General features: G+C 41.9%; 1 protein-coding gene and 1 long non-coding RNA gene across 3 annotated transcripts; one reads left to right on the forward strand and one right to left on the reverse strand.

Moving 5' to 3' along the window:
• Positions 1-1009: 1009 nt before the first annotated feature.
• LIX1L (limb and CNS expressed 1 like) lies at positions 1010-26650 on the reverse strand. The gene is made up of 6 exons (XM_053591788.1): positions 26276-26650; positions 15254-15417; positions 11341-11481; positions 4419-4514; positions 4066-4143; positions 1010-3459 (listed from the first exon to the last, which is right to left on the reverse strand). Exons 1-6 carry the CDS (start codon positions 26565-26567, stop codon positions 3217-3219), a joined length of 1014 nt encoding a protein of 337 aa, XP_053447763.1. The 5' UTR covers positions 26568-26650; the 3' UTR covers positions 1010-3216.
• LOC128586187 (uncharacterized) lies at positions 2189-21665 on the forward strand. 2 transcript variants are annotated; one of them, XR_008380199.1, is made up of 3 exons: positions 2189-2240; positions 4689-4774; positions 21124-21665. It is a non-coding gene; the product is annotated as an uncharacterized LOC128586187 (long non-coding RNA). The 2 variants fall into 2 exon arrangements; XR_008380200.1 differs by lacking the exon at positions 21124-21665 and adding an exon at positions 12373-12584.
• Positions 26651-27985: the final 1335 nt, after the last annotated feature.

Consider the following 27985-nt stretch of genomic DNA (forward strand, 5'->3'; position numbering starts at 1 on the left):
TAAAAATAAAAAAAAAGTTTATCTATCTTCTACTTAAAATCTCAAGTAACCTCAAGGATTCACATATAAATTTTTAGGAAATGCTGGTAAAGGTAAAGATAGTTAAGTGATGGGTTAAGCAAAGGAGTCATAAGTACAGTACAACCTCCATAGTTGACCACCTCCATATATTGACCACACCCTAAGTCAATCTTATGTTCATAGCAATGGTCATGCACCACAGGTACATATCAGTACGGTTGATCTCATTCTTTATGTTGACCACCTCTGTATGTTACAGTTCTTTGAATTGTCAACTTACAGAGGGTCTACTGTATTTTATTAAAAAAGTATGACCGTATTGTGGAGGATGTTAAGAAAAGAGGCAAAGACCAGTTAGGAAGCTATTGCAATGGTCCAATCCAGAGGCAAGAAAGGATTGGACTTGAACTAAGGCAATAAATATGGACAAAACAGATTAGAAAATTTATAAAGTGTGACACAACAGTAAGTGACTGACTAGAGGATAACAGAGAAGAGTTAAGTGATTTGAGATTTCTGGTTTAGATAACTGGGTAGATAATTCAAGTAATAGATCTAGGGAGTCAAAAAGGAGCAAGTGTAGAGAAATGGGTTTTATTTTGGATATATGAGTTTGAAGTGTTCCTGTTGTATTCAGGTGTTAATGTCAAGTATGTGGAAGTATGGATGTGAAAACTCAAAACAAGTTGGGGTGGAAGAAACAGATTTGAAAGTCATGTGCATAGTATAGTTTAAGTCACCACAGCGGGTGAGACTGCAGTAGAAATGCATAGAACTTGAGAAGAAAGGACCAAGGACAAAATCCAGGTTCCTGAAATTCTGAAGAAGGGGAAGCAGGTTGCCTTTCTCCAGGAGTACAATCTTATTTAATTTTTCTACTATCCTCCCAAATCCTAATAATTCTTTTTTAGTATATATGTCAAAAAAAAAAAAAACCATTTTAGAGCTCCTTTGATATATATAGGTCGCAAGAAAGAATCAATCCAGCTCACTAGACAAAAATCTTTTTAATTGTATAAAATTATATATAAATACATAAAAAGTACTAAAAAGGTAAGTAAAATCTTTGACATCAAAAGTGAACAGATCAGGGAACAATTTTTTTCAAGTTCCTTGGGCTCCTAGTGGGTGATATTTGAGAAAAATAATAAATCCAGGAGGTGCAAGAACAATTCTCCCCAACTCACATGCATTAACACTTCTTCCCAGGGAAACAAGCATAGGAGAAACGGAAGCATTTATGATTTCTGAGTTATAAATACCAATAAAAACAGGTAGATATACCTATTATTTAATGTAGGAGCCTCTACTCCAACTCTACATGTGCTTCATGGAATACTAAGATGAGGCTTGGAAAATTCATGCACTAATATTTAATACAATTGTAGCTGGATTCCTTACCTCTGGCCCTTAGGTAATGGTCACCAAGATGATTTTATTTAAGCATTTTTTTTGAGACAGAGTCTCACTATGTCACCCCAGGTAGAGTGCCATGGTGTCACAGCTCACAGCAACCTCAAACTCATGGGCTTAAGCAATTCTCTTGCCTCAGCCTTCCAAGTAGCTGGGACTACAGGTGCCCACCACAATGCCCAGCTGTTTTCGTTGTTGTTGTTGCAATTGTCATTGTTATTTAGTAGGCCCAGGCTGTGTTTGAACCCACCAGCCCCAGTGTATATGGCCAGTGCCCTAACCACTGAGCTACGGGTGTTGAGCCACCACCAAGATGATTTTAAAAGCAAGAAAGCTTCCTTTCATCTTGCCCCTATCTAATCCAAAAGAGCAAATTGTGACCAGCTCCCTAATCTATTTCTAAAAGTAAAGTCTGTCTAATTGTTAAAGGAAAGTCCAGCTGCAGAAGCAATAAACATTTCAAGCTCAGTTTAGAAAGCATACTGAGCAATGATACAGTATAAAAGAGATCACCACAAAACAAGGGGAAAATATATCTTAGACCTCAAAAAAATTCTTCAAAAGGAGAATGCTTTAGCTGTACTCTAGGTCTTTGCTCTCTTACTTCATTCAGGAGAGAGGTGGGGAAGGAGAATGGTATTAAAGATAGAAATAGCTGATCACTGATTCTCTTTCCCATCCTACAGTTTCCCAAGGTTCCAGTTAGGAAGTGCTGCAGTATTAAGTCTCATCTGATTTTCCTGATCAAGTTATGCTCTAATCAGTGTGGAGGAAAAGCAAAGAAAAGAGAGAAAAGAGATTCTAAGGTATGTACTTCTAAGGCAGTAAACAGCAACAATTTAGTGGGAGTGAGAGGAACATGGCCCTTACTCATCAAATAGGACCAATAATGCATCCAAAAGCAAAATGATTCTAGAGAAGGAGGAGGGAAATATGTTTTACCTTCCATTAGTCTAGGTAGGCAGGAAGATCTAAATACAGGATTTAACTAAGCTGGGAGAGCAGGTGAGAAGGGAAAAGGGAACACTGAACGACAATTAGCTTCAACCCTGACCCCTTCTTACTGTAGTGTACATCTGGAAACCTGGACTACTGGTATAGATATGCCCCAAAAGCAACTTAGATAGTAAAGTCCCATGAATTGTGTTTATAATTTTTCTCATTCCTGGGAAGTTTCTTTAGAGTGATTTAAAAATAAGAAACCAGGCAAAGGGGGAGAGGGGAAATAAGAAACTAGATCTCCAAGTCCTTTGGAATAATAAGGTAAGGAAGCCTCAAAACAAAGTAGAACTTATAAGCAGAGGAGTAAGGTAGTGATGGGGAGGGGTACTAAGTAGATTCAGCTAAAGGTAAAATAAAGCCAAAGGCTTCACACTCATACATTGTTTGATTCCAAGACAAAGCAGGAATGAAGTAAAGGTGGGGCACATTGCTTAGTCAGGCTACCTGTTATTTTAAAAGAAGGAGACATGAACACTTAGTCAATCATATTATGCTACTGAAATGACCACAGAGTTAGTCTGGAAGTTTAAGAGCTAGCAGAGCTCCAAAAACACCTAGCTCCTTCCTTTAAAGTAGAGTGAAGATGTTTCAAATGAAATTACATCCAAAAATTGGAAGAAAAGGATCTCTTAAAAAACAGGAATCCAGGTGTAGAATTTATACATATATATCTATATTTTAAAGTATAAAATTGAGGAAGTATATACAGAAATCATCCCAAGTCTTAGAAAGGACACATACTATAAGGCCTAGAGAGGATGAGAGTATGTGGGTGGATGCCTAACAGTTGGAAGAATGCATATTGCTCAACTGCCCAGCAGCCAGCATGAGAATATCCTTCTTCTCCTTGTGGAAGCGCAGCTCCTTGCCTGCCAGTCGGGCTTCATCCAGCTCTCGCTCGGTGGAGGCCAGCTCTCTAGACAGTGCCCCAGGTACACTCTGCTCCCGGCTTACCCAGTCCAAGGCCATTTGGTGGCGAATATCATCATCCAGGGCCCGGTGCGAATAATGAGCCAACACTTCCTAGTGGGGGTGGGGGGGGACATGAAGATCACTAAGAAAGTAAAAGTTCTTATTAGGGACTAGGAACTCTTAGCCTTGGAGACCTAACTCAGGTTAGCAACTAAGTCTTTCAAGGAGTTTCCTAAGGGAAACTTCTTTTCTGGAAAGTAAGACAGGCAAAAGAATCACAGTTAAGAGGTAAGTAGAGGCTTGGCACCTGTAGCTCAAGTGACTAAAGCGCCAGCCACATACACCAGAGCTGGCAGGTTTGAATCCAGCCTGGGCCTGCCAAACAACAATGACAAATACAACCAAAAAATAGCCAGGTGTTGTGGCAGGTGCCTGTAACCCAGCTACTTGAGAGACTGAGGCAAGAGAATTTTTTAAGCCCAGAAGTTGGAGGTTGCTGTGAGCTGTGATGCCACAGCACTCCCCCCAGGGCGACAGCTTGAGGCTCTGTCTCAAAAAAAAAAAAAAAAAAGTTAAATAGAAAAGATTACACCAGTGGAGGATACTTAGGATTTTCACAACCTAATAACCATAGGCCTACTTATTTCTAACATAGTAGCCACTTCAAAATAGTCTTCTGCCAGACACCCGCCCCAGCTGACTCATAAAATCTCTTACCTGCCGAGAGCACTGTCTTTCCCTCATGGCCTTAAGGCTGCCATTCCAGTGCAGCAGTTGAAAAACTGTCATTAGCTCCTGGGGGAAGAAGATAAAAGGAACCAGGACAGTGATTTTAGAATTACGAGGTTGTGTCAGAATTACATGGGAAACCTTTTACAAAATGGATTTGTGGAAGCACTTCTCATCACTCTGATATTCCCTTGAGGAAAGGAAGGTGTTTATATTTTGAAAAATATTCTAAGAACCTTGTTTCCCTTCCTTTCCAGTATCACTGAGTTAGGGATTAGTAGGAAGATATAGTAGTAGGCTGACCCATGTTATTAGAGCCAGGGAAGTATGTGCAACAGTACCTGGAACTCTAACATTGACTTGCCCTTGTTGGATTCCAACATGAATCGGAAGGCACCAATTCCTGTATTTGGGTTGTCAGCTTCCTCCCTGTTGCCCTGGTAGCAGAGAAAAGGAAAAGACAAATACATTTTCAATTGAGATTATCATCTCAAGCAGTACTGTCCCAAAGAAATATAATGCAAACCCACATGTTTAATTTTAAATTTTCTAGACTCTACGTTAAAGTAAAAATAAACAGGTAATATTAATATTTTCTTTTTTTTTTGCAGTTTTTGGCTGGGGCTGGGTTTGGACCCGCCACCTCTGGCATATAGGGCTGACGCACTATTCCTTTGAGCCACAGGCGCCGCCCCAGGTAATGTTAATTTTAATAGCATGTTTTATTTAATCCAATATATTTAAAATATTATTCAACTATATTCAGTATAAATATTAATGAAATATTTTACATTCTTTTTTTTTTTTTTTTGAGATACAGTCTCATTATGTTGCCCTCGGTAAAGTGCTGTGGCATCACAGCTCACAGCAACCTCAAACTCTTGGGCTTAAGCGATTCTCTTGCCTCAACCTTCCAAGTAGCTGGGACTACAGGTGCCCACCACAATGCCTGGCTATTTTTTTGTCGTAGTTGTCATTGTTTAGCAGGCCCAGGCTGGGTTTGAACATGCCAGCGCCAGTATATGTGGCCAGTGCCCTAGCCACTGAGCTATGGAGTGCTGAGCCTATTTTACATCCTTTTTCATGTAAGAATTTTTTAAAATTTGGTATCTATTAATGCTTTTTTTTTTTTTTTGAGACATAGTCTCACTTTGATGCTCTTGGTAGGGTGCCATGGCATCATAGCTCACAGCAAACTCAAACACTTGGGCTCAAGTGATCCTCTTGCCTCAGCCTCCCAAGTAGCTGGGACTACAGGTGCCACAATGTCTGGCTATTTTTAGAGACAGAGTCTTGCTCTTGCTCAGGCTGGTTTTGAAGTTTTGAACTCAAGCAATCCACCTGCCTCAGCCTCCCAGAGTGCTAGGATTACAGGCATGAGCCACTGCATCTGGCCTACTTTTCTTTTCTTTCTTTTTTTTTTTTATTTTTGAGACAGAGTGTTTTTCACTGTGTTACCCAGATGGAGTGCCATGGCATCAGCCTAGCTCACAGCAACCGCAAACTCCTGGGTTCAAGCAATCCTCCTGCCTCAGCCTCCTGAGTAGCTGGGACTATAGGCACCTGCCATGACACCCAACTAATTTTTCTATTTTTAGTAGAGACAAGAGTCTTGATCTCCTGAGTTTAAGTGATCCTCTTACCTCACCCTCCCAGAGTGCTAGGATTACAGGCATGAACCAAAGCACCCAGCCTGTTTTATATACAGCATATCTCAATTCATACTAACCAATTTCAAATGCTCAATAATTATATGGAGCTGGTGGCTATTCTATTGGTCAGCACAGATGCATAGGTAAAGGAAAAGGTTAATCTAATTTTCTCTGTTTTACAAAGTGGGAACACTAAGGCAGAGAGATGTGCTCTGATTTAGCCTAAATAATATGAGTTCAGTATTGAATTAGTCTAAAGCAGTGATCCCCAACCTTTTTGGTATCAGGGACCAATTTCATGGAAGACAGTTTTTCCACAGAGTAGGGTTTGGGTGGGGGTGGTCTGTAGATGATTCAAGTGTATTACTTTTCCACTTCAAGATCATCAAGCATTAGATTCTTATAGTAGTGCTCAATCTAGACCCTTCAGATGCATAGTTTACAGCAGGGTTCCCGCTCCTATGAGAATGTAATGCTTTGGCTTATCTGACAGAAGGTGGAGCTCAGGTGGTGATGTGATGTAAGCTATAAGGGAGTGGCTGTAAATACAGATGAAGCTTTGCTCACTAGCTCCCTCCTTTACCACTCATCTCCTGCTGTGTGGCCAGATTCTTAACAGGGTGCCTAGGTTGGGGACCACAGGCCTAGAGGACAACTGGGCAATGAATTTGAAAGAGAACTAGTAGAATTCATAAGCATGGGATATTTACGCCTCCTAATGTGTCTACTGTTGATATATCCCTGAAAGGGTAGAACTAAAACACATTGTTCTACCTTCAAGCCTAGTATGCGCAAAAATCAATACAGCATGGAAGTTCAGAGGTTGGACTGAAGCTCCTACTACTAGTATAGCCTTGGTCAAGTCATTTAACCTCTCTCTTTCTCATTTTCCTCATCTGTAAAATGGGAATAATCATAGACCTACCTTATAGGATTTTTTTGAGAATTAAGTACATTTTATAAATTAAAAAGTTAAGTCTAGGTGTGGTGGCTCATTCCTATAATCTTAGCACTCTGGAAGGCCCAGGCAGGTAGATCGCCTGAGCTCAGGAGTTCAAGACCAGCCTGAGCAAGAATAAGACCCCATCTCTACTAAAAATAGAAAAAATTAGCCAGACAGGCATCTGTAGTCTCAGCTACTTGGGAGGCTAAGGCAAGAGGATTGCTTAAGCCTAGAAGTTTGAAGTTGCTGTGAGCTATGATGCCATCGCACTCTACCCAGGATGACAGAGTGAGATTCTGTCTTTAAAAAGAAAAAAAAAGGTTAAAAAGGAATAAATGTGGTGTAGAAACACCAATCATATAAAATGTAGATGCATTATTTTGCTGGACCTGGTGTCAAGTTACATAATACAAATCCACTATGCTATGGTCTGCTATGGTTTGGTGTTCATTTGGTGGTTGTTTTTGTTTCTGGTTTAACTATTGGAGATAATTCCAGATCTTGGGGCTGACTGGGACTTACACAATAGGGCATCTCCTTTTGGTGACCTTTTTGTGAATTGATCTAGGAAATTCACATGGGGTCAGCTTACTACTGGGAACATGGGGACCCAACTTTCTCCTCTTGCTTCCTAAGAGGTTGCCTATTCTTTCTAGCCAGTTCCACACACCTGTACATCCCAAGATTAGAACTTTATTCTGCATCTTTTTTTTTTTTTTTTTTTTTTGAGACAGAGTCTCACTATGTCACCCTTAGGTAGAGTGCCGAGACATCATAGATAACAGCAACCTCAAACTCTTGGGCTTAAGCAATTCTCTTGCCTTAGCTTCCCAAGTAGCTGGGACTACAGGTGCCCGCCATAACACTTGGCTATTTTGTTGTTGTTGTTGTCATTGTTGTTTAGCAGGCCTGGGCCGGTTTGAACCTGCCAGCCCTGGTGTATGTGGCTGGTGCCTTAACCACTGAGCTATGGGCGCCGAGCCTATTAAGCATTCTTTGAGAAAGAGGGTAGGTAGAAGTCAAGAGCCAATCAGGTTATAACCCAATAAAGTCTATTATAGGGTTTTCCTGTACTGTATATGTATTGGACCTAAAATAATGCCAACCACTCAGGAAGTAAGCCAAAAGTACTAGTAATTATTATTATCATTATTATTTGTTTTTACTGTGCTAGAATCAACTGGAGGTCAGAATACCAACTCATACGGTTTAATAATAATCTCTGTGGTGAAGCAAGGATCACAAAATTTGGATTTGGAAGCAGAAACCTGGAGGGGCTTTACTGGGAGGAAGGAAAAAGATAATCTTCAAAATTAGGCCTTAGGGCTCTGAGGCAAGTGAGTTTTCTTTTCTTTTTTTTTGTTTTAATCCCCCTCCCAATTTTATTTTATTCTACTTTTTTTTTTTGAGACAGAGTCTCAAGCTTTTGCCCTGGGTAGAGTGCCGTGGCATCAGAGCTCACAACATCCTCCAACTCCTGGGCTCATTCGATCTTTTATTTATTTATTTATTTGTTTATTTTATTTTTTTTGCAGTTTAGGCTAGGGCTGGGCTTGAACCCGCCACCCCTGGTATATGGGGCCAGCGCCCTACTCCTTGAGCCACAGGCACTGCCCGAGGCAAGTGAGTTTTCATTTTTACTTTTAACTATTCAGCATGATACTTTATTCAGTGCCTCTCAAACTTCTATGACATGGCACATATAAAATAATGATCATATTTGTATAGCCAGCTGGGAGACACAGAGGCTGCTGGCAATCAGAGTGGTTTTGGGCAGAGAAGTCCATTTGTTCCAGGCCTTGCCCAGTCCCCTGAGAGCTGAAGGGAATCAGTATCATGGCACACATGCAACTTATTTGGACTACACTAGAGTGACACGAACAGTTTGGAAGTTCTGCCTCGTATCACACTTCCACATCTAACATTTTTTTTTTGAGACAGAGTCTCACTATGTCACCCTTGGTAGAGTGCTGTGGCATCACGGCTCACAGCAACCTCCAACTCTTGGGCTTAAGAGATTCTTTTGCCTCAGCCTCCTGAGTAGCTGGGACTCCAGGCACCTGCCACAACACCCAGCTATTTTTTGTTATAGTTGTCATTGTTGTCTAGCTGGCCGGGGCCGGGTTCGAACCCACCACCTTCGGTGTATGTGGCTGGCACTGTAACCGCTGTGATATAGGCGCCGAGCCCACATCTAACATTGTTAAACCATTTCCATTTATTCAGCGAACATTTCATCACAGAATACTTGATAAGTGAAAGGATCATTAGAATATAATTGGAAAGGAATCAGAGATAATTTAATTCAAGCCACAAAGAAGATAACTGAAATAATTTAATCTATGTAATTACATCTTAACTAAATGCAAAGAGAACAGAAACAGAAAACTGGTCTGACTTTATCACCCTATTAATGAATTTGCAGGGAGGAAGGATGAAGGCAGTGTCAATTTCTAAACTGTAATTCTAAACTTAGTGTTTAGAGGCCCAGCTTGGTGGTGTATGTGGGTAATCTCAGCATTTTGGGAGGCTAAACTGGGAGAATCTGCTTGAGGACAGGACTTCAGAGACCACGTAGTCAAGACTCTTATCTCTACAAAAAAATAAGAAAAGCCAAGTATGGTGATGTATGCCTGTAGTCCCAGCTACTCTTGAGCCTAGCAGTTTGAGGCAATAGTAAGATATGGATGCACCAGCCATGTCTTGCACTCCAGCCTGGTTGACAGAACAAGAAGTCTCAAAGAAAAAAAAAAAAGAAAAAAACAAAGTTTGCTTGGCTTTCTATCTAGTCTTTGTTGGCACTACCACTTACTAGCTATTTCACTTTAGACAAAAACTTCACTTCTATGTTTTTTGTGTCCTCATTTGTAAAATAGGGGTAATAATAGTACTTATACTTCATAGGATTGTTGTGATGTTCAAATAAGATAAAATACGACATATAAATCCCCTAGAATAGTCCCTGGCACAGGGTAAATACACAGGATTAGTTGTGATTATTATCATCATCATTGTTTGAAAGACCAGTTATTATTTTTAAAAATAATAAATAAAGTATCCTCCTCATTTCCAAAAGGGAAAAAGACAAGACACTATCAAGTTCTTTATTGATAAGATGAAATAATGGAGGCAGGAGACAAGTGACAATAAAAATTCTAATTGCTATAGTGACTCATGCCTATAATCCCATTAACTTGGGAGGCTGAGGCAGAAAGAACACAGGCCAGGAGTTTGAGGCTGCAGTGAAGTATGACTGGTCCAGTGCACTCTAGCCTGGGCAGCAGAGCAATATCCTGTCTCTAAAAACAAAATAGTCTTGGCGTCTGTAGCTCAGTGATTAGGGCACCAGCCACATGCATTGGGGCTGGTGGGTTTGAACTCAGCCCGGGCCTGCTAAACAATAATAACAACAAAAATAGTTGGGCATTGTGGCAGGCACCTGTAGTCCCAGCTACTTGGGAGGCTGAAGCAAGAGAGTTGCTTAAGCCTAAGAGTTTGAGGTTGCTATGAGCTGTGACATCACAGCACTTTACTAAGGGTGACATAGTGAGACTCTGTCTCAAAAAATAATAATAATTAATAAAAACAAAACAAAGAAAAGCAAAGAAAGAAGGAAAAAGAAACCCTAGTCTGGATATGTGAAACTTAGTAAATGTAGAATGTAAATGTCTTAACACAATAACTAAGAAAATGCTAGAAGGCTATGTTAACCAGTGTGATGAAAATGTGTCAAATGGTCTATAAAACCAGTGTATGGTGCCACATGATTGCATTAATGTACACAGCTATGATTTAATTAAAAATAAATAAATAAAATAAAAAACAATAATAAGGGACTAAGGTCTTAAACCAAAATTGGGGAAAGCAAAATTCAAGCTCAGTTTTCATTTTGAAATAATAAAAGTCCATAAATCTTGAATTAAAAGTTTCTATATATCTGGGGGATGCCTGTGGCTCAGTGGGTAGGGCGCCAGCCCCATATACCGAGGGTGGTGGGTTCAAACCCAGCCCCAGCCAAACTGCAACAAAAAAATAATCAGGTGTTGTGCAGGGTGCCTGTAGTCCCAGCTACTTGGGAGGCTGAGGCAAGAGAATCGCCTAAGCCCAGAGTTGGAGGTTGCTGTGAGCTGTGATGCCAGGACACTCTACCAAGGGCCAAAAAGTGAGACTCTGTCTCTACAAAAAATAATAATAATACATAAACACAAGGCTAGCTACAGTGGCTTACGCCTGTAATCCTAGCACTGAGCTGAGGAATTTGAGACCAACTTGACCGAGAGTGAGACCCTGTTTCTATGAAAAATAGAAAAACTAGCCAGGCGTTGTGGCAGGTGCCTGTAGTTCCAGATATTCCAGAGACTGTGGCAAGAGGACTGCTCAAGCCCAAGAGTTTGAGGTTACTGTGAGCTACAGTGCCAAGGCACTGTACCCGATAATGGAATGAGACTCTGTCTCAAAACAAAACAAAAACCCACATATAAACACATGTAGAATTAGAGACTGAGACATGGAACACATGACACAACAGAAAATAAACAGAAAGAACAAAGAGGTAGACAGGTAAGAAAACAAGAATTCATCTATATTTCCCAGTAATTTATAAGACTTCCCAACTTTGCCAGTTCACCCATCCCCCACTCTTCTTCCTTCCAACTCCATGCAACTTACATTGAAAGATGCCAAGGCCTCAGAGACACTCTTCTCAATGAACTCATCAGTGATTCTTCGGGACGGATGTTCATTAAACACAGAGTTCATTAGTGCAATCTTTGCAGCACTCCTCCGGGCCTCAGCTTTTGTAGGGCAAAACTAGGCAGGGGAGAAAGAGTGAGAATATGTGTACATGTGCATCTGAGAAACGGGAAGGAACAACGGGAGGGAGACACTTGAGACAGAAGACACTTGGACACTCTTACAAAAAATCAGTTGTATTCAACACACTCTCTAAAGTTTTTACTATAAAGTGGTTGGGCTGTTTGGAAACATAATTTTGATTCAACATCCTGAAGTCATTAAGAACTGGAGACAGCTATAGCTCATACCAAATTAAATGCAGAATGAGGAAGACAGCTGAAGTCAGCATATAATCATTGGACATGAAAAATACCCCCATTTAAACCGTCAACAGAGTTAATTACTCAAACCCAGATTCTGGCCAACTTATTAGAAATCTGTATCTTATTCTCTTCTTCTGTGGACAGGCAAGATTTTTTTGATTCATCTAGATAATCTAAGGTTAGAACAAAGCTGTGTTGAGGCTGCTTCTATTCAAGAGGGCTCTCGTCCCTATCAGAAAGCATCCATCTGGGATTCCTGGACTTTATTTTTAGCTTTAAGCAAGCATTTCCCCTAACAAGTGAGCCAAAGGAGCTATCCCTGAACCAGGTATCATAGAACATGTCTGATTTTCAGAAGTCATAAATCATTCAATTTCAAATCTCTAGCCACCACAGCATTCCTTTATAATTCTTTACTGGCTCCCTCAAAGGCCTCTGTGCCCTTCGTCATTTATGATTAAGATTAGGGGAAAGGAAGAAAGTAATGTTGCATGACCAGGTTATGTTCACTACTTAACCATCATCACCATATTAATTCCTAATTTTCTTTAGCTGATAGTTCTCTCTGAGGCAGCATATGAAGCTTGGTACATTAGCCCTAAGTCGTCTTGCTTCTTCAATTTCTCTGTTTCTATTTCTCTAGTGGCTGTTGTCCACTCTGTTCTGTAGTGCTGTTTCTAAAAAAGTCATCTGTGAAGAAAACCACCAGGAGAAATTTTACTTGCCAAAGTGGATATAAAAGGTATAAACGGTGGCGCCTGTGGCTCAGTGGGTAGGGTGCCAGCCCCATATACCAAGGGTGGTGGGTTCAAACCCGGCCCCGCCAAAACTGCAACAAAAAAATAGCCAGGTGTTGTGGTGGGCGCCTGTAGTCCCAGCTACTCAGGAGGCTGAGGCAAGAGAATAGCCTAAGCCCAGGAGTTGGAGGTTGCTGTGAGCTGTGTCACTGAGGGTGGCAAAGTGAGACTCTGTCTCTTAAAATAAAAATAAAAAACAAACAAACAAAAAAGGTGTAAACTAAAAGAGGCCAACAGAGATAATTCTATTCTTCCAGAAAATAATAGAAATCAAATTACTGTGTTACTATATAACTAATATAGGCATCATCATAAAAATTTCAAATCATTATTTAACAATGTGATGAAGTGAAAAGAAGGAAAGATCTGATTCTCTAAAAAAAGAAAGCATTAACATTAGCCATCCTGGTCATATATTTATTTTTCTAAAATGGCTGATGTTCTCAGGGAAAAAAATTAATCACCTGATTTGAAATGAAGCTTCCTTAGGACTGTTTCTTTTCTTTTCTTTTGAGATAGAGTCTCACTTTGTCACCCTTGATAGAGTGCCATGGCATCATAGCTAACAGCAACCTCAAACTCTTGAGCTCAAGTGATACTCTTGCCTCAGCCTCAGGAGTAGCTGGGACTACAGGTGCTTGCCACAACGCCTGGCTATTTTTAGAGATGGGGTCTCACTCTAGCTCAAGCTGGTCTTGAACTTGTGAGCTCAGGTGATCCTGGCCTCTTAGGACTATTTCTGTTTGAGGCAGGAACTAAACTATAACAGCATTCATGCAACAGATATATTAACTGCCTACTATCTGCTGGGTACTGAGTTGGGTGGTAGGGATTTAATGAGCAGGAAAGGACACAGACACTATCTTTGCCTCCATGGAGCATATCCCACTAGGAAAGACAAACAATTATGATGTGTTATAATAAGTGATACATGTAGGGGAAGTTCAAGATCCTGTGGAACCACATAGCGGGTATTCTAACTTTGTCTAAGTTACACAAACAATATGGAAAATAGAGCAAAAGTGTTTATTATCTTCTCTAAATTTCTATTCAGACTCTTAGTTGAGATTTTAGAAGGCTACCTTCCTGTCTGTAATGTTAAAAATCTATCTTATGACAATAAACATTATTCACCCTAGTCCATAATAATTTCTTAATACCCCATAATAACAACCATTCCTTTCAACATCATAGATCTTTCTTACAACAGTAGAATGTTAGCAGTAGAAAAATCTTTAGAAATAATCTAACAGGGGAAACAGGCCCAGAAGAGTTACCTGAGTTGTCTCACTGGTAGTCAGGGTATAAGAGTTTAGATCTCCTAACTCTTAGATGATTACATAGTCCCTCCTCTTTGATCTCTTAGAGAACTCAACTATTGCTTTCTGTGGTAATTGCCTACGAAAAAAGCATAGGGGCTTTTTTTTTTTTTGTAGAGGCAGTCTCACTTTACAGCCCTCGGTAGATTGCTGTGGCCTCACACAGCTCACAGCAACCTCCAACTCCTGGGCTTAAGCGAGTCTCCTGCCTCAGCCTCCCGAGTAGCTGGGACCACAGGCGCCCGCCACAATGCCCGGCTATTTCTTGGTTGCAGTTTGGCCGGGGCTGGGTTTGAACCCGCCACCCTCGGTATATGGGGCCGACGCCTTACTGACTGAGCCACAGGCGCCGCCCGCATAGGGGCTTTTTTAGAAGCCAAGTGTTTTTCACTTGGCTTCTAAGGACTGTTTTCTTTTTGTTGTTTTTGTTTTTGTTGAGACAGAGTTCTACCCTATTCCCTGAGCAGAGTGCAATGGTGTCATAGCTCACTGCAACCTCAGACTCAGGCTGTGGGCGTCAGCCTCTGAAGCCACTGGGATTACAGGGGCTTGCTGCAGTGCCCAGCTGGGTTTTTCCATTTTTTTCGTAAGTCAGGGTCTCACTCTCACTCAGACAAGCCTCGAACTCCTATGCTCAAGCAGTCCTCCAGCCTCAGCCTCCCACAGTTCTGGGATTATAGGCATGAGCCACTGCGCCCGGCAGGGGCAAAGAATATTGTTCTAGGGCGGCGCCTGTGGCTCAGCGGGTAGGGCGCCGGTCCCACATGCCGGAGGTGGCGGGTTCAAACCCAGCCCTGGCCAAATTAAAAAAAAAAAAAAAAAAAAAGAATATTGTTCTATATCCTCAAGAAGAGATGGCAAGAAGTAGGAAGGCAATAATAGAGGTCAGATCAGAATAGCTGGTAGTCTGATAAACTAAGGGCATATTAATTATTCCTCAAATTTAAAAATGTGAGTTTTTAAAAGAAAAGCATGCTATGAAGGTTCTTTTGTGGTCAAATGAGCCTCAGATGCTTGCCAGAATTATTTACCCAGAATTGGTTTAGGTCAGTGCTTTCCAATCAGCGTGCTGCAGCACACTGGCATGCTGTGAGAAGATCTTAGGGGTGCCATGAAAAGTTTTAAAGATTATTAATTAAATTATTTTTGAAAGAAGTTCCAAAAACAGTTTTTTTTTACTTTTTTTTTTTTTTGGATCAACATAATTTAAGTGTGCCATGGGAGTTTAACTTTAAGTTCAAGTGTGCTATGAGAAAGAAAAGTTTGAAAAACATTTGGTTTAGATCCTCAAATCTGTAATTTCAGACATACATTTAATGACCAAAATAGTGAAGAAAGCCCTTATGAAGACAAATGCTAACCCTAACCTAAGCATTTATCTTGGCTACTGCTACCTCACAACTCTTACCTGGAAACTCCCAAAGCAACTTCCCCCAGGCAGGGTGACATAGCAGACATAGGGAGGACTGTTGGAGGGAACCATCTCATAAACCACTAGAGCCCCATTCTTCAAGTCCGCCCCACGAGACTGCTTCATCTGCCAGAATTCCTGAAGTGCCTCCACCACATTCACTACAAAAAGAGAAGCAGTTAAGTTCAGTGAGGAGAGTGCCTCCAAATTGTACAGTACGTCATTACCCCACCTGTAATCTGTACCTATGTTATGAGTCTGCCTTTAGCTCCCTGCCTGTCACCATTTAATAGCATTTAAAGTCATAGACTGTGATTAAAATAATTTGCATAGGAAGAATAGAGTATGCCTGCTTTGCTTCCTCACCTCTAGTTCACATTTTGATTGAGTCCTAGAGTAATTTAAATACTGGAACCAGAGTTTCCAAGGTCAGCATACCATTATTACTGCTTAATGAAATACAAGTAGATTATTCCACTTCTAGTTGGTCAGCTGGGCCAGGATGATGATAAATAACCACCATAGTAAGTGCTAATATTTATTGAAAATTTACTGCTTGTTAGCCATTTCCTTAAGTGTTTGACCCATTTAATCAACAACAACCTGTGAAGCAGGTACTTTTATTATCCCTATTTTACAGATGAGAGAAACGAGACATAGAAAGGTTAAATAACTTGCCCAAGGTTATAACAGCTAGAAAGTACCAGAATAAGAAGTGAAACTCAGGCAGCTCCAAAGTCAATATTCTTTTATGCATCAGGGTTGCTCAAAGAAATGGGGCCCTACTAGCCATTCTCAAGCGTGTGTTTCTTCTAGTAAACATATCCATGTCCAAATTCCTTATCCATCTGGGAATACTATGTATATACTACGTGAAAGAGAAAAGAAAGAGAATGCTTCTCTTCTCCAGCTTTACCTTGGTATAAATGATTTTTTGGAGGAACTGTGTGGTGGGAGACTTTTTTCCATGGGTCTCTCATGGTCCTTCACATCTTGCAGGGTATGTTAAGATTTACAAAGTCCTGGGGCGGCGCCTGTGGCTCAAGGAGTAGGGCGCCGGTCCCATATGCCGGAGGTGGTGGGTTCAAACCCAGCCCCGGCCAAAAAAAAAAAACAAACAAACAAAAAAAGATTTACAAAGTCCTGACTTCTCCTTAACTTGGGCCATTTCTCAGGACTGTGTTTGCAGTAAGAAACCTTAAGGGAGGAGGTAGTGTCTCCCACTAGGATGAAGAACAAGCTTACTTACAGCTCATTATAAAAGGGGAAGTTCCCCAAGCTCAGTGTACCTCTCTTGCGATGTAATCCATGGCATATGTAAGCAACTACCTGAGCCCTCCACATCAGACTTCGGAAGAGGCAAGAAGGACTGATACAAATGTGATGCTCATGCTACTTGCTATGCTGTGAGTAATAAAGTCCTTTGTCTCTGACCCAGAAATCTCTTGACTTGAGCCAGCATCCATGAAACAGTAACTGGCTGCCTTAACAGTTGTAAATGGAATAAAATCAAACTCCAGACCTGAAATTATAGCCTACACTATAAAGGGGGAGAGAGATACGAATAAGCAAATAATCTCAAATAAATGTGAAATTATAATGTGATAAGAGCTATAAAGGAGTTATAGATGGTGAGAAATGTAAGAATATCTGACCTAGTTTAAAGGTCAAAGAAAGCTACCCTTTTAGCTTAGGAGGTGATGTCTAAGCTCAGGTATGAGTAGGAATTCACTAGGCAAGAGATGAGAGAATAGTGTTCTGAGCATAAGGAATAGAAGGTACAAAGACTGTGACATCAGAGAACACAGTGAATAAAGAGACTGAAAGAAAATCATTGTGGGTCCAGAAGAGAGTGTGAGGGGGAGTGTAATGCAAGATGAGGTTGTTAGAGGGGGCAGGGACCAGATCAAGTAGGGCTTTTTAGGCCACATTAGAATATTGGCTTTATCCTAGAGCAGTGGTTCTCAACCTTCCTAATGCTGCGACCAACCCTTTAATACAGTTCCTCATGTTGTGGAACGTGATACCACAACATGAGGAACTGTATTAAAGGGTCGAGGCTTTAGGAAGGTTGAGAACCACTGTCCTAGAGCAACAGGGAACAATTGAAGGATTTTTTTTGTTGTTGTTGTTGAGACAGGGTCCCACCCTATGCCCCTGAGCAGAGTGCAGTGGGTGTGGTAGCTCACCACAACCTCAGACTCGGGCTGCGGGCACCCTGCTGCCTGAGCCTCCGGAAGCCGCTGGGATTACAGGCGCTCGCCGCGGCGCCCGGCTGGGTTTTTCCATTTTTTTCACGAGTCGGGGTCTCACTGTCGCTCAGGCGAGTCTCGAACTCCTGAGCTCAAGCGATTCTCCCTCCTCAGCCTCCCACAGTGCTGGGATTACAGGCGTGAGCCACCGCGCCCGGCACAATTGAAGGATTTTAAACAGAAGGAGGGATGAGGGCATTCTGCCTTTTTTTGGGGGGGGGAGGGGAGACAGAGTTTCATTATGTCGCCTTCGGTAGAGTGCTCTGGCATCACAGCTCACAGCAACCTCAAACTCTTCAGCTTAAGCGATTCTCTTGCCTCAGCCTCCCAAGTAGCTGGCACTACAGGCGCCTGCCACAACGCCCAGATATCTTTTTTGTTGCAGTTGTTTAGCTGGCCCGGCTGGGTTCGAACCCACCACCCTCGGTGTATGTGACTGGCACCATAACCACTGTGCTACTGGCGCTGAGCCCATTCTGGCTTTGGAAAGTATCTCTTTGACTCTGGGATTCCAACATTTAACTAAAGTCTTATAATAAGTTATCACATGTGCTTTCCAGTATCTTGCAACATGGACTCTCCTGCTCTTAATTACAATGAGGACTGATTCATTCTATTACCTTAGTTCAGGTCTTCCAAGAAGACACCAAGATGGGATAGACATGCAAGAGATTTTACTGGGGAGGAAGTAGGAGAAGGCAGGGAGAGCCCTCAGCTCACAGTGAAGGTCTGACACCTGTGGAAGAGAGGGAAGGAAGGAGGTTTGGATTTGAGAGTCTCAGACTGCAGTGCAATTTCAAGAAAGGTTTGGCCAACCCAGTGGGAAGGCTTCATGCCAAAGGAATCCCACATCTCACCAGAATGTGCCTGTGTTTAAAACCTCTGCTATGCTAAGGCATTGGCTGGGAGCAACTTACATGAAGCATGGCCTTTGTACAAATGTGGTGATGGACCCAGAGGGAGCAGCAGCTGAGGCTGTTAGTTATGCTCCCTGCAGCAGGAAATAAGAATAGCACATTTTCATGGCTGCCACACACATTAAGCAAAAATTTGAGCACTTAATAAGTGTGTGTGGCTACGCCCATAGCTCAGTGAGTAGGGTGCCAGCCACATACACCAAGGCTGGCAGATTTAAGCCCGACCCGGGCCTGCTAAACAACAATGACATGTGGCGGGCGCCTGTAGTCCCAGGTACTTGGGAGGCTGAGGCAAGAGAATCACTTGAGCCCCAGAGTTTGAGGTGGCTGTAAGCTGTGATTCCACAGCACTCTACCAAAGGTAACATAGTGAGACTCTGCCTAAAAAAATAAATAAATAAAAAATAAAGGGCAGGGTGGCGTCTGTGGCTAAAGGAGTAGGGCGCCGGTCCCATATGCTGGAGGTGGCGGGTTCAAACCCAGCCCCGGCCAAAAAAAAAAACAAAACCACAAAAAAAATAAAAATAAAAATAAAGGGCAGCGTCTATTGCTCAAGGAGGAGGGCACTGGCCCCATATACTGGGGGGTGACGGGTTCAAGCCCAGCCCTGGCCAAAACTGCAAATAATAAATAAATAATAAAAATAAAGTGTGTGGTTCTATTCTAGGCATTAGGGATGTAAAGAACAACACACAGTTCCTGTTAATAAGTTATTTAAAATCTAGTAGCCAGGGGGCGGTGCCTGTGGCTCAGTGAGTAGGGCACCAGCCCCATATACCGAGGGTGAGTTCAAACCCAGCCCTGGCCAAACAGCAAACAAAAAATAGCCGGGCGTTGTGGTCAGCACCTGTAGTCCCAGCTACTTGGGAGGCTGAGGCAAAAGAATTGCCTAAGCCCAAGAACTGGAGGTTGCTGTGAGCTGTGATGCCACGACACTCTACCAAGGGCAACAGAGTGAGACTCTGTCTCTAAAAAAATAAAATAAAATAAAATAAAATCTAGTAGCCAGTAATAAGTTATCTCACCTGCTCTGCAACAGAACAACCCATGTACCAACCAGAGGTGAAAAGCAGTATAAACTCTTTTCTAATATCCTATATTTACCTTTTTATTTTTATTTATTTATTTTTTTTTATATTTGCCTTTTTAGAAATTCATTCTATTAAAAGACAGCAAGAAAAGGAAACTCTCTTTCTCACGCTTTGTTTTGGCAAGGGCTTTTCAAAGGTCAATGCTGCCTAGAAAGCTTAGCCATCTTATTTCTTTTGAGATCTTTTTAGCCCAGTTCTCTCTTCGAGACAATTTAACACAATGCACTGGGTGATAGCTCTCCTGACATGCAAACAATAGGGAGAATATTGGGATAAAGAGGAAGGGGAGAAGACCACCTTAATTAGGAAGGTTTTGTTAAAAAGTGTATGTCCAGACTTGAGGACTGTGACTCAAGTGGCTAAAGCACCAGCCACACACACCAGAGCTGGCAGGTTCGAATCCAGCCCAGACCTGCCAAACAACAATGACAATTGCAACCAAAAGTAGCTTGATGTTGTAGCAGGCATCTGTGGTCCCAGCTACTTGGGAGGCTGAGGCAAGAGAATCGCTTAAGCCCAGGATTTTGAAGTTGCTGTGAGCTGTGATGCGATTGCACTCTACACAGGGCGACAGCTTGAGGCTCTGTCTCAAAAAAAAAAAAAGTATATGTCCAGTCTACATTCAGTTAAATCCCTCATGGCACAGAGTAGAGGGCATTTTTTTTTTTTTTATTGTTGGGGAATCATTGAGGGTACAATGAGCCCTGTTATACTGCTCACATTTGCTAGGTGAAGTCAGAGGGCAATTTTTAAATGATTACTCAATGCCAAATGAAACAGGGAGTCTTATTCCAAAAATGTGAGTATATTAGGCAAAATGGTCAAGAAAAATGGAGTCTTATTCCAAAAAATGTGGGTATATTGGGCAATGAGAAACTGGGCAAAATGGCCAAGAAAAAGCAATTGTGATTGATATTTGAAAATGCACATAGACTCACTCATTTTTAAAGCTAGAAGGAACTTTTAGAGATCCTAGTCCATCTTAGGCTGAGGTGGGGCAGATGACTTGCTCAAGGTTACACAGCTATTAGTTGGGCCATGAATCTGCGTATCCTGATGCCAATGTTCTTTCCAATTTGGGAATCTTTTTTTTTTTTTTAATTTATTTAATTTTTTTTTTTTTTTTTATTGTTGGGGATTCATTGAGGGTACAATAAGCCAGATTACACTGATTGCATTTGTTAGGTAAACAATTTGGGAATCTTAACTCAGGATCAAAGATTCCATCTATGGTTGGGCTTCACAAGCCCCCTAAAACTGTTAAGTAAAAATTGTATGTGTGTTTATGCATATGAGTATTGTGCATATGTATAAGAGGGGTGCCCACAGCTTTTATTGGATTTTCAGCAAGGAACCATAGATATAATTGTATACATAAGGATGGCTAAAGAACAGCAAGGAATAACTGAGATGTATACATTTGACAGCCTGAAAGTCATTTTTTGTTTGAGACAGTCTCACTTAGTCATCCTTGGTAGAGTGCCATGGTGTCACACCTCACAGTAACCTTACACTCTTGAGCTTAAATGATTATCTTGGCTCAGACTCCCAAGTAACTGGGACTACAGGTGCTCTCCACAATGCCCGACTGTTTTTCTTTTTTTTAGGGACGAGGTCTTATTTTGGCTCTGCTTTAGGCTGGTCTCGAACTCATAAACTCAGGCCATCCACCCGCCTAAGCCTCCCAGAGTGCTAGGATTACAGGCGTGAGCCACCGCGACCAGCCTTTCTGAAAGTCATTGACAAGAAAGACCAAGATAGTGAGGAATATTTTAGTATTTAAGCCCTGAAGTTGAATGACAACAAAAAAGAGAATAATTTGTTTTATTGCCTTTAGGAAATAAAATACGTGGTATTAAATGAATGTCTAAGTGGAATGAAGTACAGATCATTTATCTACTAGAATAAAAACCTTAAAATACATGAAACTACAGTAAATATAGGGGGAAGGAGGGGAAAAGGAATAAATACAACTTTGTGATAGGGAAACAAGGCTAAAGAGATAATAAACAGAAAATCAAATTGAGAGGTGATGATACAGGATGGTGAGAATAGCTGGCCCGGCTTAATTCACATTATTACGGTAGGTAGGAAAGCTGGTTAACAATAGTCCATCAAATATTTACTATTTCAATTTTTAGAAAGTACCTCTGAATAGTCCACAGTGTCTTTGTGGCAGAGAGGGACTGGGAGGGGACTCTGGTAGACTGAATATGGCACCTGCTAAGATGTCAATGTCCTAATTCTTAGAACCTGTGAAGGTTACCTTACATGGCAAAGACTTTACAGATGTGTTTAAAGAATTTGAGATAGGGAGATTGTTCTAGATTATCTGGGCAGGCCCTAAAGGCAATCACAAGTGTTCTTATAAGAGGGAGGCTGATTTGACAAAACAAAAGAGGAAAGGGCACAGAGTGAGATTGGAGTGATACAGTCACAAGTCAAGAAATATCGGAAGCCCCCAGAAGCTGGAAGAGTCAGGGAGTAGATTCTCCACTAGAACTTCCACAGCCCTGCCAACACCTTCATTTTTGGCCTAGTAATACTGATTTTAGACTTCTCTGGCCTCCAGAACTGTAGGAGAATAAATTTCTGTTGTTTTAAGCTACCAAGTTTTTGATTTGTTACAAAAGTCACAGGGATCTAACACAGAGACTAACCCAACATTTCAAAAAATTGGAAATATTCAGACCACCCAATTTAACTCCAGTCACTTATAGGAAAAGAAGATAGCTATGATTCTGAGGAAAAGGAACAACTAAATTGAAAATAATACGCACTATTCATTTGTTCAACTTAGTTCAGGAGGAGCTAGGCAAAATTTCTAATCATGTAGTCATATTATAACATAAAGGGATAGTAATAATTCCAAAACAACAGGTTTGAAAAGGGAAATGTAGCAGTTACAGAACAAAAAAAGTAACTTGCTCAATCATGTCAGTTTAGGGATTGCCAGATGTTAAATGAGAGAAAGGGACTATATGCTATATAGAAAAAAGGAGGCAAAGGAAATGTTAATGCTAACAATAGCTATCATTTGCTCATTTTTCAAAGCATTTTTAAATGCGTAATAATAGCAACCTCTGAGTACTGCTATGTGCTGCATGCTTTTTATCTCATTTCATCTATGCAATACTATCAGGATAGGTATCAAAATACCCATTCTGTAAAAAGTAAACAAGTTAAGGAACAGGCCAGAAGGAGCAGAACCAGGATTTAGAAACAATGTTTGTTTGTCTCCAAAGCCCACCCTCTTTTCTGTTGTACACTCTGATTTATTGTACCATTAATCCTCACACATGCTCTATAAAGCTACCTGTGAGCTCTGTCAAGATAGGGAATAAATATCTGCCTTGTTCACCACTACATCTGGTGATCAATAAATATTTTTTAAATGAATGAATGGAACAAATGAGGCATAGAGAGATCAAGCAGTTTCTCTAAGATCACACAGCTACTATTTGACAGCACCAGGTCTTCTGATTCCAAAACCTGTGTACTATAAATTGATTAAAGCCTTACAGCATATTGAGCTATGTGTGTATATTGGGTGAGGGAGAGAGAGAGATAAGGGATAAACAGGTGAAATAACAGAAGAATTTTTTTGTATAAATGCTGAGATCCTACATGAGTGAAGATAAATCAAAAGACTGACTTGGCTGGGCACCAAGGCTCTTGCCTCACTTTTTTTTCTATTTTTAGTAGAGTCAGGGCCTCGCTTTTGCTCAGGCTGGTCTGGAACTCATGAGCTCAAGCAATCCACCACCTCTGCCTCCCAGAGTGCTAGGATTACACTGTGAGTGACCATGCCCAGCCTCTACAAAAACTTTAAAGAGTTAGCTGGGCATAGTGGTACATGCCTATAGTCCCAGCTACTTGGGAGATTGAGGTGAGAAGATCTGGAGTTAGAGGTTACAAGGAGATGTGATCACAAGTGTTCTTATAAGAGAGAGGCAGATTTGACAAAACAAAAGAGGAAAAGGCACAGAGTGAGACTGGAGTAATACAGTCACAAGTCAAGAAATGTCGGAAGCCCCCAGAAGCTGGAAGAGTCAGGGAGTAGATTCTCCACTAGAACTTCCACAGCCCTGCCAACACCTTCATTTTTGGCCTAGTAATACTGATTTTGGACTTCTGGCCTCCAGAACTGTAAGAGAATAAATTTCTGTTGTTTATTTGCATGTAAATTACTGCACTCCAGCCTGGGAGACAGAGCAAAACCGCATCTCTTAAAAAACAAACAAAAAACCCAAACACTGTGACTGGAAAAAGGGAATTTAAAGCAGTCAGGAATGTGGTAAAGCATTGCTGGATAAGGGAGTGGTCTCCGCAGAGACCAAAATAAATTATATTCAGGGGAATAGAGCCATTGCCATCCCCTTAAATACCATGCCATCAGTCACAAGGGTATATGGGTACATGCCAATGGTGGCTTTGCCTAAGAATTGAAACAGAGTGATTCCATGTGGAGAAGGACTTCTGAGCCAAATCGGCAGATTCTACTTCCTGAACTATCTGCCAAACTCTCCTAAAGTACTGGCTGGACACCCAGACTGGAAATGAGAAACTTAAGAATAATAAGAAAGACTGTGATGGGAGGTGGGGAGGTTGGAGAGACAGTCACTACAGTCTGAAGCCTGACTGTTCGTTGTCAGCACGCTCTTCTTTTTCCCTCACCCTTGCTAAAGAAATGAAAGTTTTTACAGGATGCCCAATTTAGAAGCCATATCAGAGGCTCTCCAGGTAATATAGACAAGCAAAAGGGTACACACCTCTATAATTGTAATAAATGCCTGTAATTTTCCAAGTGGAAGACTTCAGATTTAAGATAAGCACTCCTGGCTACTCCTGTTCCCAGGGGCAAAGACCTACCCTTGATCTCAACTTAAGGATATCTGAAGTAGCAGGATAATAGTTGATGATGGCAGTTCCATCATATAGCCTTAGTAAACTAGGAATTAAACTGGAAAAATAACTTTCTCATGATGAATTTCAGAATCATATGCACTTGTCTCTCCAGCATCTAGCAGAGTACTTGCCCTGTGATAGGAATTAAAATTGTCTGAAGAACAGGGGCAGCGCCTGTGGCTCAGTGAGTAGGGCGCCAGCCCCATATGCCGAGGGTGGCGGGTTCAAACCCAGCCCCGGCCAAACTGCAACCAAAAAATAGCCGGGTGTTGTGGCGGGCGCCTGTAGTCCCAGCTGCTCGGGAGGCTGAGGCAAGAGAATCGCGTAAGCCCAAGAGTTAGAGGGAGGCTGAGGCAAGAGAATCACGTAAGCCCAAGAGTTAGAGGTTGCTGTGAGCCATGTGCGGCACTCTACCTGAGGGCGGTACAGTGAGACTCGGTCTCTACAAAAAAAAAAAATTGTCTGAAGAACAAAGGGAAACTGATGGTAAATTAATCATTAGGTATATATAGCAAAATGGATCTAAAAATCTGTTTTCATTGGAATTGGGGGGATAAACCATCAGCATTTAAGAATGAAAGAAAATGAGATGTTTTTAAGGAAGTAGGAATGAGAAAACTGGAGATGATAATTTTCAGGTACCCAATATATGTCAGTTGCAATATCTCAGTTAATACACATCATGACCCTTGAGGAAACTGAAGTTCAGTGAGGTTGAGTCCCTTCCCCAAAGACATAGCTGGTAAGTGACAGAAATATCCAAAGCCTGTGTGTGCTTTATTTGCTACACTAAAAAAAAGAAAAGTTATAGAGAAAGCCCTGCAAGCTTTCTGTGTATTATTGTTAAACTACTAGAAAGTTAAAGATACATTCACTTTCAGGTCTGGCCTGAAAGGACTGCCTGGCCATCAAACAGAAGTGATGTCTGAAATGCTTGACTTCAGTTCTGTATCTCACACCCTCACCATATATTCCTTGTTACTTACACTGTAAATATGGAACTCAAACTCAGACAGGAAATTCTATACTGGTTAAATAAAAACAGCAAACAAAATTCTTACATCCCCCTTCAGAAATTAGGCATCTTTAAGATGAAGATTGCTAACCAAAATAGCGTTTCAGCCTGGCTCATTTCCACAGAACTTAACATTGAGAGAGTCAAGGCCTGGGATTTATCTTCAGTTCCTGGGCAAGGGCCAGGAAAACAAAGCCAGACAGACAGAGGCAGTTACTAGTCTCCATACTAAAAAAGACAACCAGAGGGGATACTAAGCCACAGGAAGCTGAGTGGGCTCGATGGTATGGTACTTAAAGGTACACTTGTTATGAGTGACTTGTGAAGGCGCTGCTTAATTCTCCAGCAACTCTTAAATTGCATGGAAATATCAGCTTGAAGATAAGTAAGTAAAGAATTAAAAAGTCAAGGTTAAGGAGATGGAGTAAATTAACAGGGGAGCCCAGAAATTGTGAGATCACAGAGGGAAGATTGAGAGGATGTGAACGAGAAATTGTATCTGTGATAAAGGACAATGGTGGCTGGTTCTGAAAAGTATAAAGATGATAAGGCATTGAGCCAGAGGAGGAATTCCATTTTTAAAGGAGAAAAGGGAAGAAAAGAGGACTGTATCTGAAAAAAGGGATCCCTGGAGAATATACTCAGTAAAGAGGAGGTGGGAGGCTTAAACGTATGTGTATGTGCGTCTGGGCGTGAGAGTGTGTAGAACCCAGAAGTAAACTCCCCAAAAGGAAATGCACGTTAGGGCTCCACGCCAGGAATAGCGATCCAGAGGACTGTGGAAGCAAAGCTCCTTTACGAGGGTGTCCCGCAGGAGGCCTGACCCGCAGACTCACCTCGGCCGTAGCCCTGCGTGTGCTTGGCGAAGCTCCTTACCACAGCCTCCACGGCCTCCCGCAGCACAGCCGGGCTGCCGGCGGCGCCGGGGGGCAGGGGCAGCCCGGGGGCCCCGGACAGGAGCAATGGTGGCGGCGGCGGTGCGGGAGGTGGCGGAGCCGGTGGGGGGCCTGTTGGGGGTGTGGCGGCGGCAGCCGCGGCCCCAGTCACTCCGGGCCGCAGGGCTCGAAGAGTGCCCCTCCCGCTGTTGCCTACTCCAGGCTGTAGCCGCTGTGCTCTCATCGTCTCCATCCTGGCCTCCAGCAGAGTAGCGGCCCGCAGCCTGCCAGCCTGGCCAGCTAACGGTCCCCCACCCCAGTCAGCTAGCGCCTTGGGACTGAAGGCGGTGCCGAGGCCAAGCTGTCAGTCAATTGAGGGCGGGGACGAGCTAGGTCCCATGCCAATCACTAATGAGGGGGCGGGAGCTGTAGGGCTCCCGCTCCGCCATAGGCAAGTTATTGAGGAGGGCGGAGGTTCTGAGAACCAATTGCAAAGAGAAAAATTGATACCCTGTGTAAGGGAAATGCAAAGCTTGGGCTAGTCTTTGGGAGTCCTTTGGCCAGAGTTAGAAAGCCGGCCAGAAAAACCCCGGGGCGGGGCTTGAAGGAAAAAAAAAATGGGCCTGGACGTAAGGCTGCTGAGAAATGTAGACACGAGAGGATTCTTAGAGATTATTTGACCACTTCATTTTATAAATGTAGGTGAGGAAACTGACTCGGAAAAGTGATTATGACTGGTCCGGTATCACATGCAATTGGTGATGAAGCAAGAAAAATACTGGCATTTTAGTGACCATATACTATGCAGTATACTTTAGTCCATATTTTTATTTAATGATAACGATCACTAACTAGATTTTATTATTTTATGGATAAGGAAACAGATGCTCACTGACCAAAATTAAAAAGCTAGGAGATGTAGCCGGGTGTTGTGGCGGGCGCCTGTAGTCCCAGCTACTCGGGAGGCTGAGGCAAGAGAATCGCTTAAGCCCAGGAGTTGGAGGTTGCCGTGAGCTGTGTGAGGCCACGGCTGTCTACCAAGGGCCATAAAGTGAGACTCTTGTCTCTACAAAAAAAAAAAAAAAAAGCTAGGAGATGGCAAAAAAAAGTGCTCAGATATAGGTGTTCTGATTCCTAATATTTTTATCTTTTCATTTTATGCCACATTATCTATTCTGAGAAGGGGAGGAATAAAAGAAAGTAGAATGGAAGTCTCCTTTTACTTCCTTTAGAGTGAGAAAGAGTGTATGCAGAAAACCAGCTGAGAAGCCTGAGTGGAGAGGGCAGAACCTGTCAGGTTGGGTTCTTGTGATTGATTTGCATACATGCACACACAACACACCCTTTGTCAACTGACCATTTTGCCATTTTTACTTAGGTGAGGTTATACTAACTGCCCTTTTAACTCCTCCTACAGTTGCTCAGAAATCAAAGATGGGGAAATAGAGGTCAGAAGTAGAAGTAAATAGATGAAACACAGATGGTGATATGAAAATGAGACCCTCAGTAAAAAGTGTGAGTGGTTAAGAAATAAGAAGCTAGAAAGAAGGTAATTAATCTACTGGGATATAACTGCTAATGGTGGAGAGAGGGACTCTTTGTAGGAATCTTAAAGAATTCAAGGATGGACACAGGGGAAACTGGAGGAAATGAAAGCCTGCCAAATGTCTT

Source organism: Nycticebus coucang, chromosome 5 (assembly GCF_027406575.1).
Source record: "Nycticebus coucang isolate mNycCou1 chromosome 5, mNycCou1.pri, whole genome shotgun sequence".
NCBI classification, from domain to species: domain Eukaryota; kingdom Metazoa; phylum Chordata; class Mammalia; order Primates; family Lorisidae; genus Nycticebus; species Nycticebus coucang.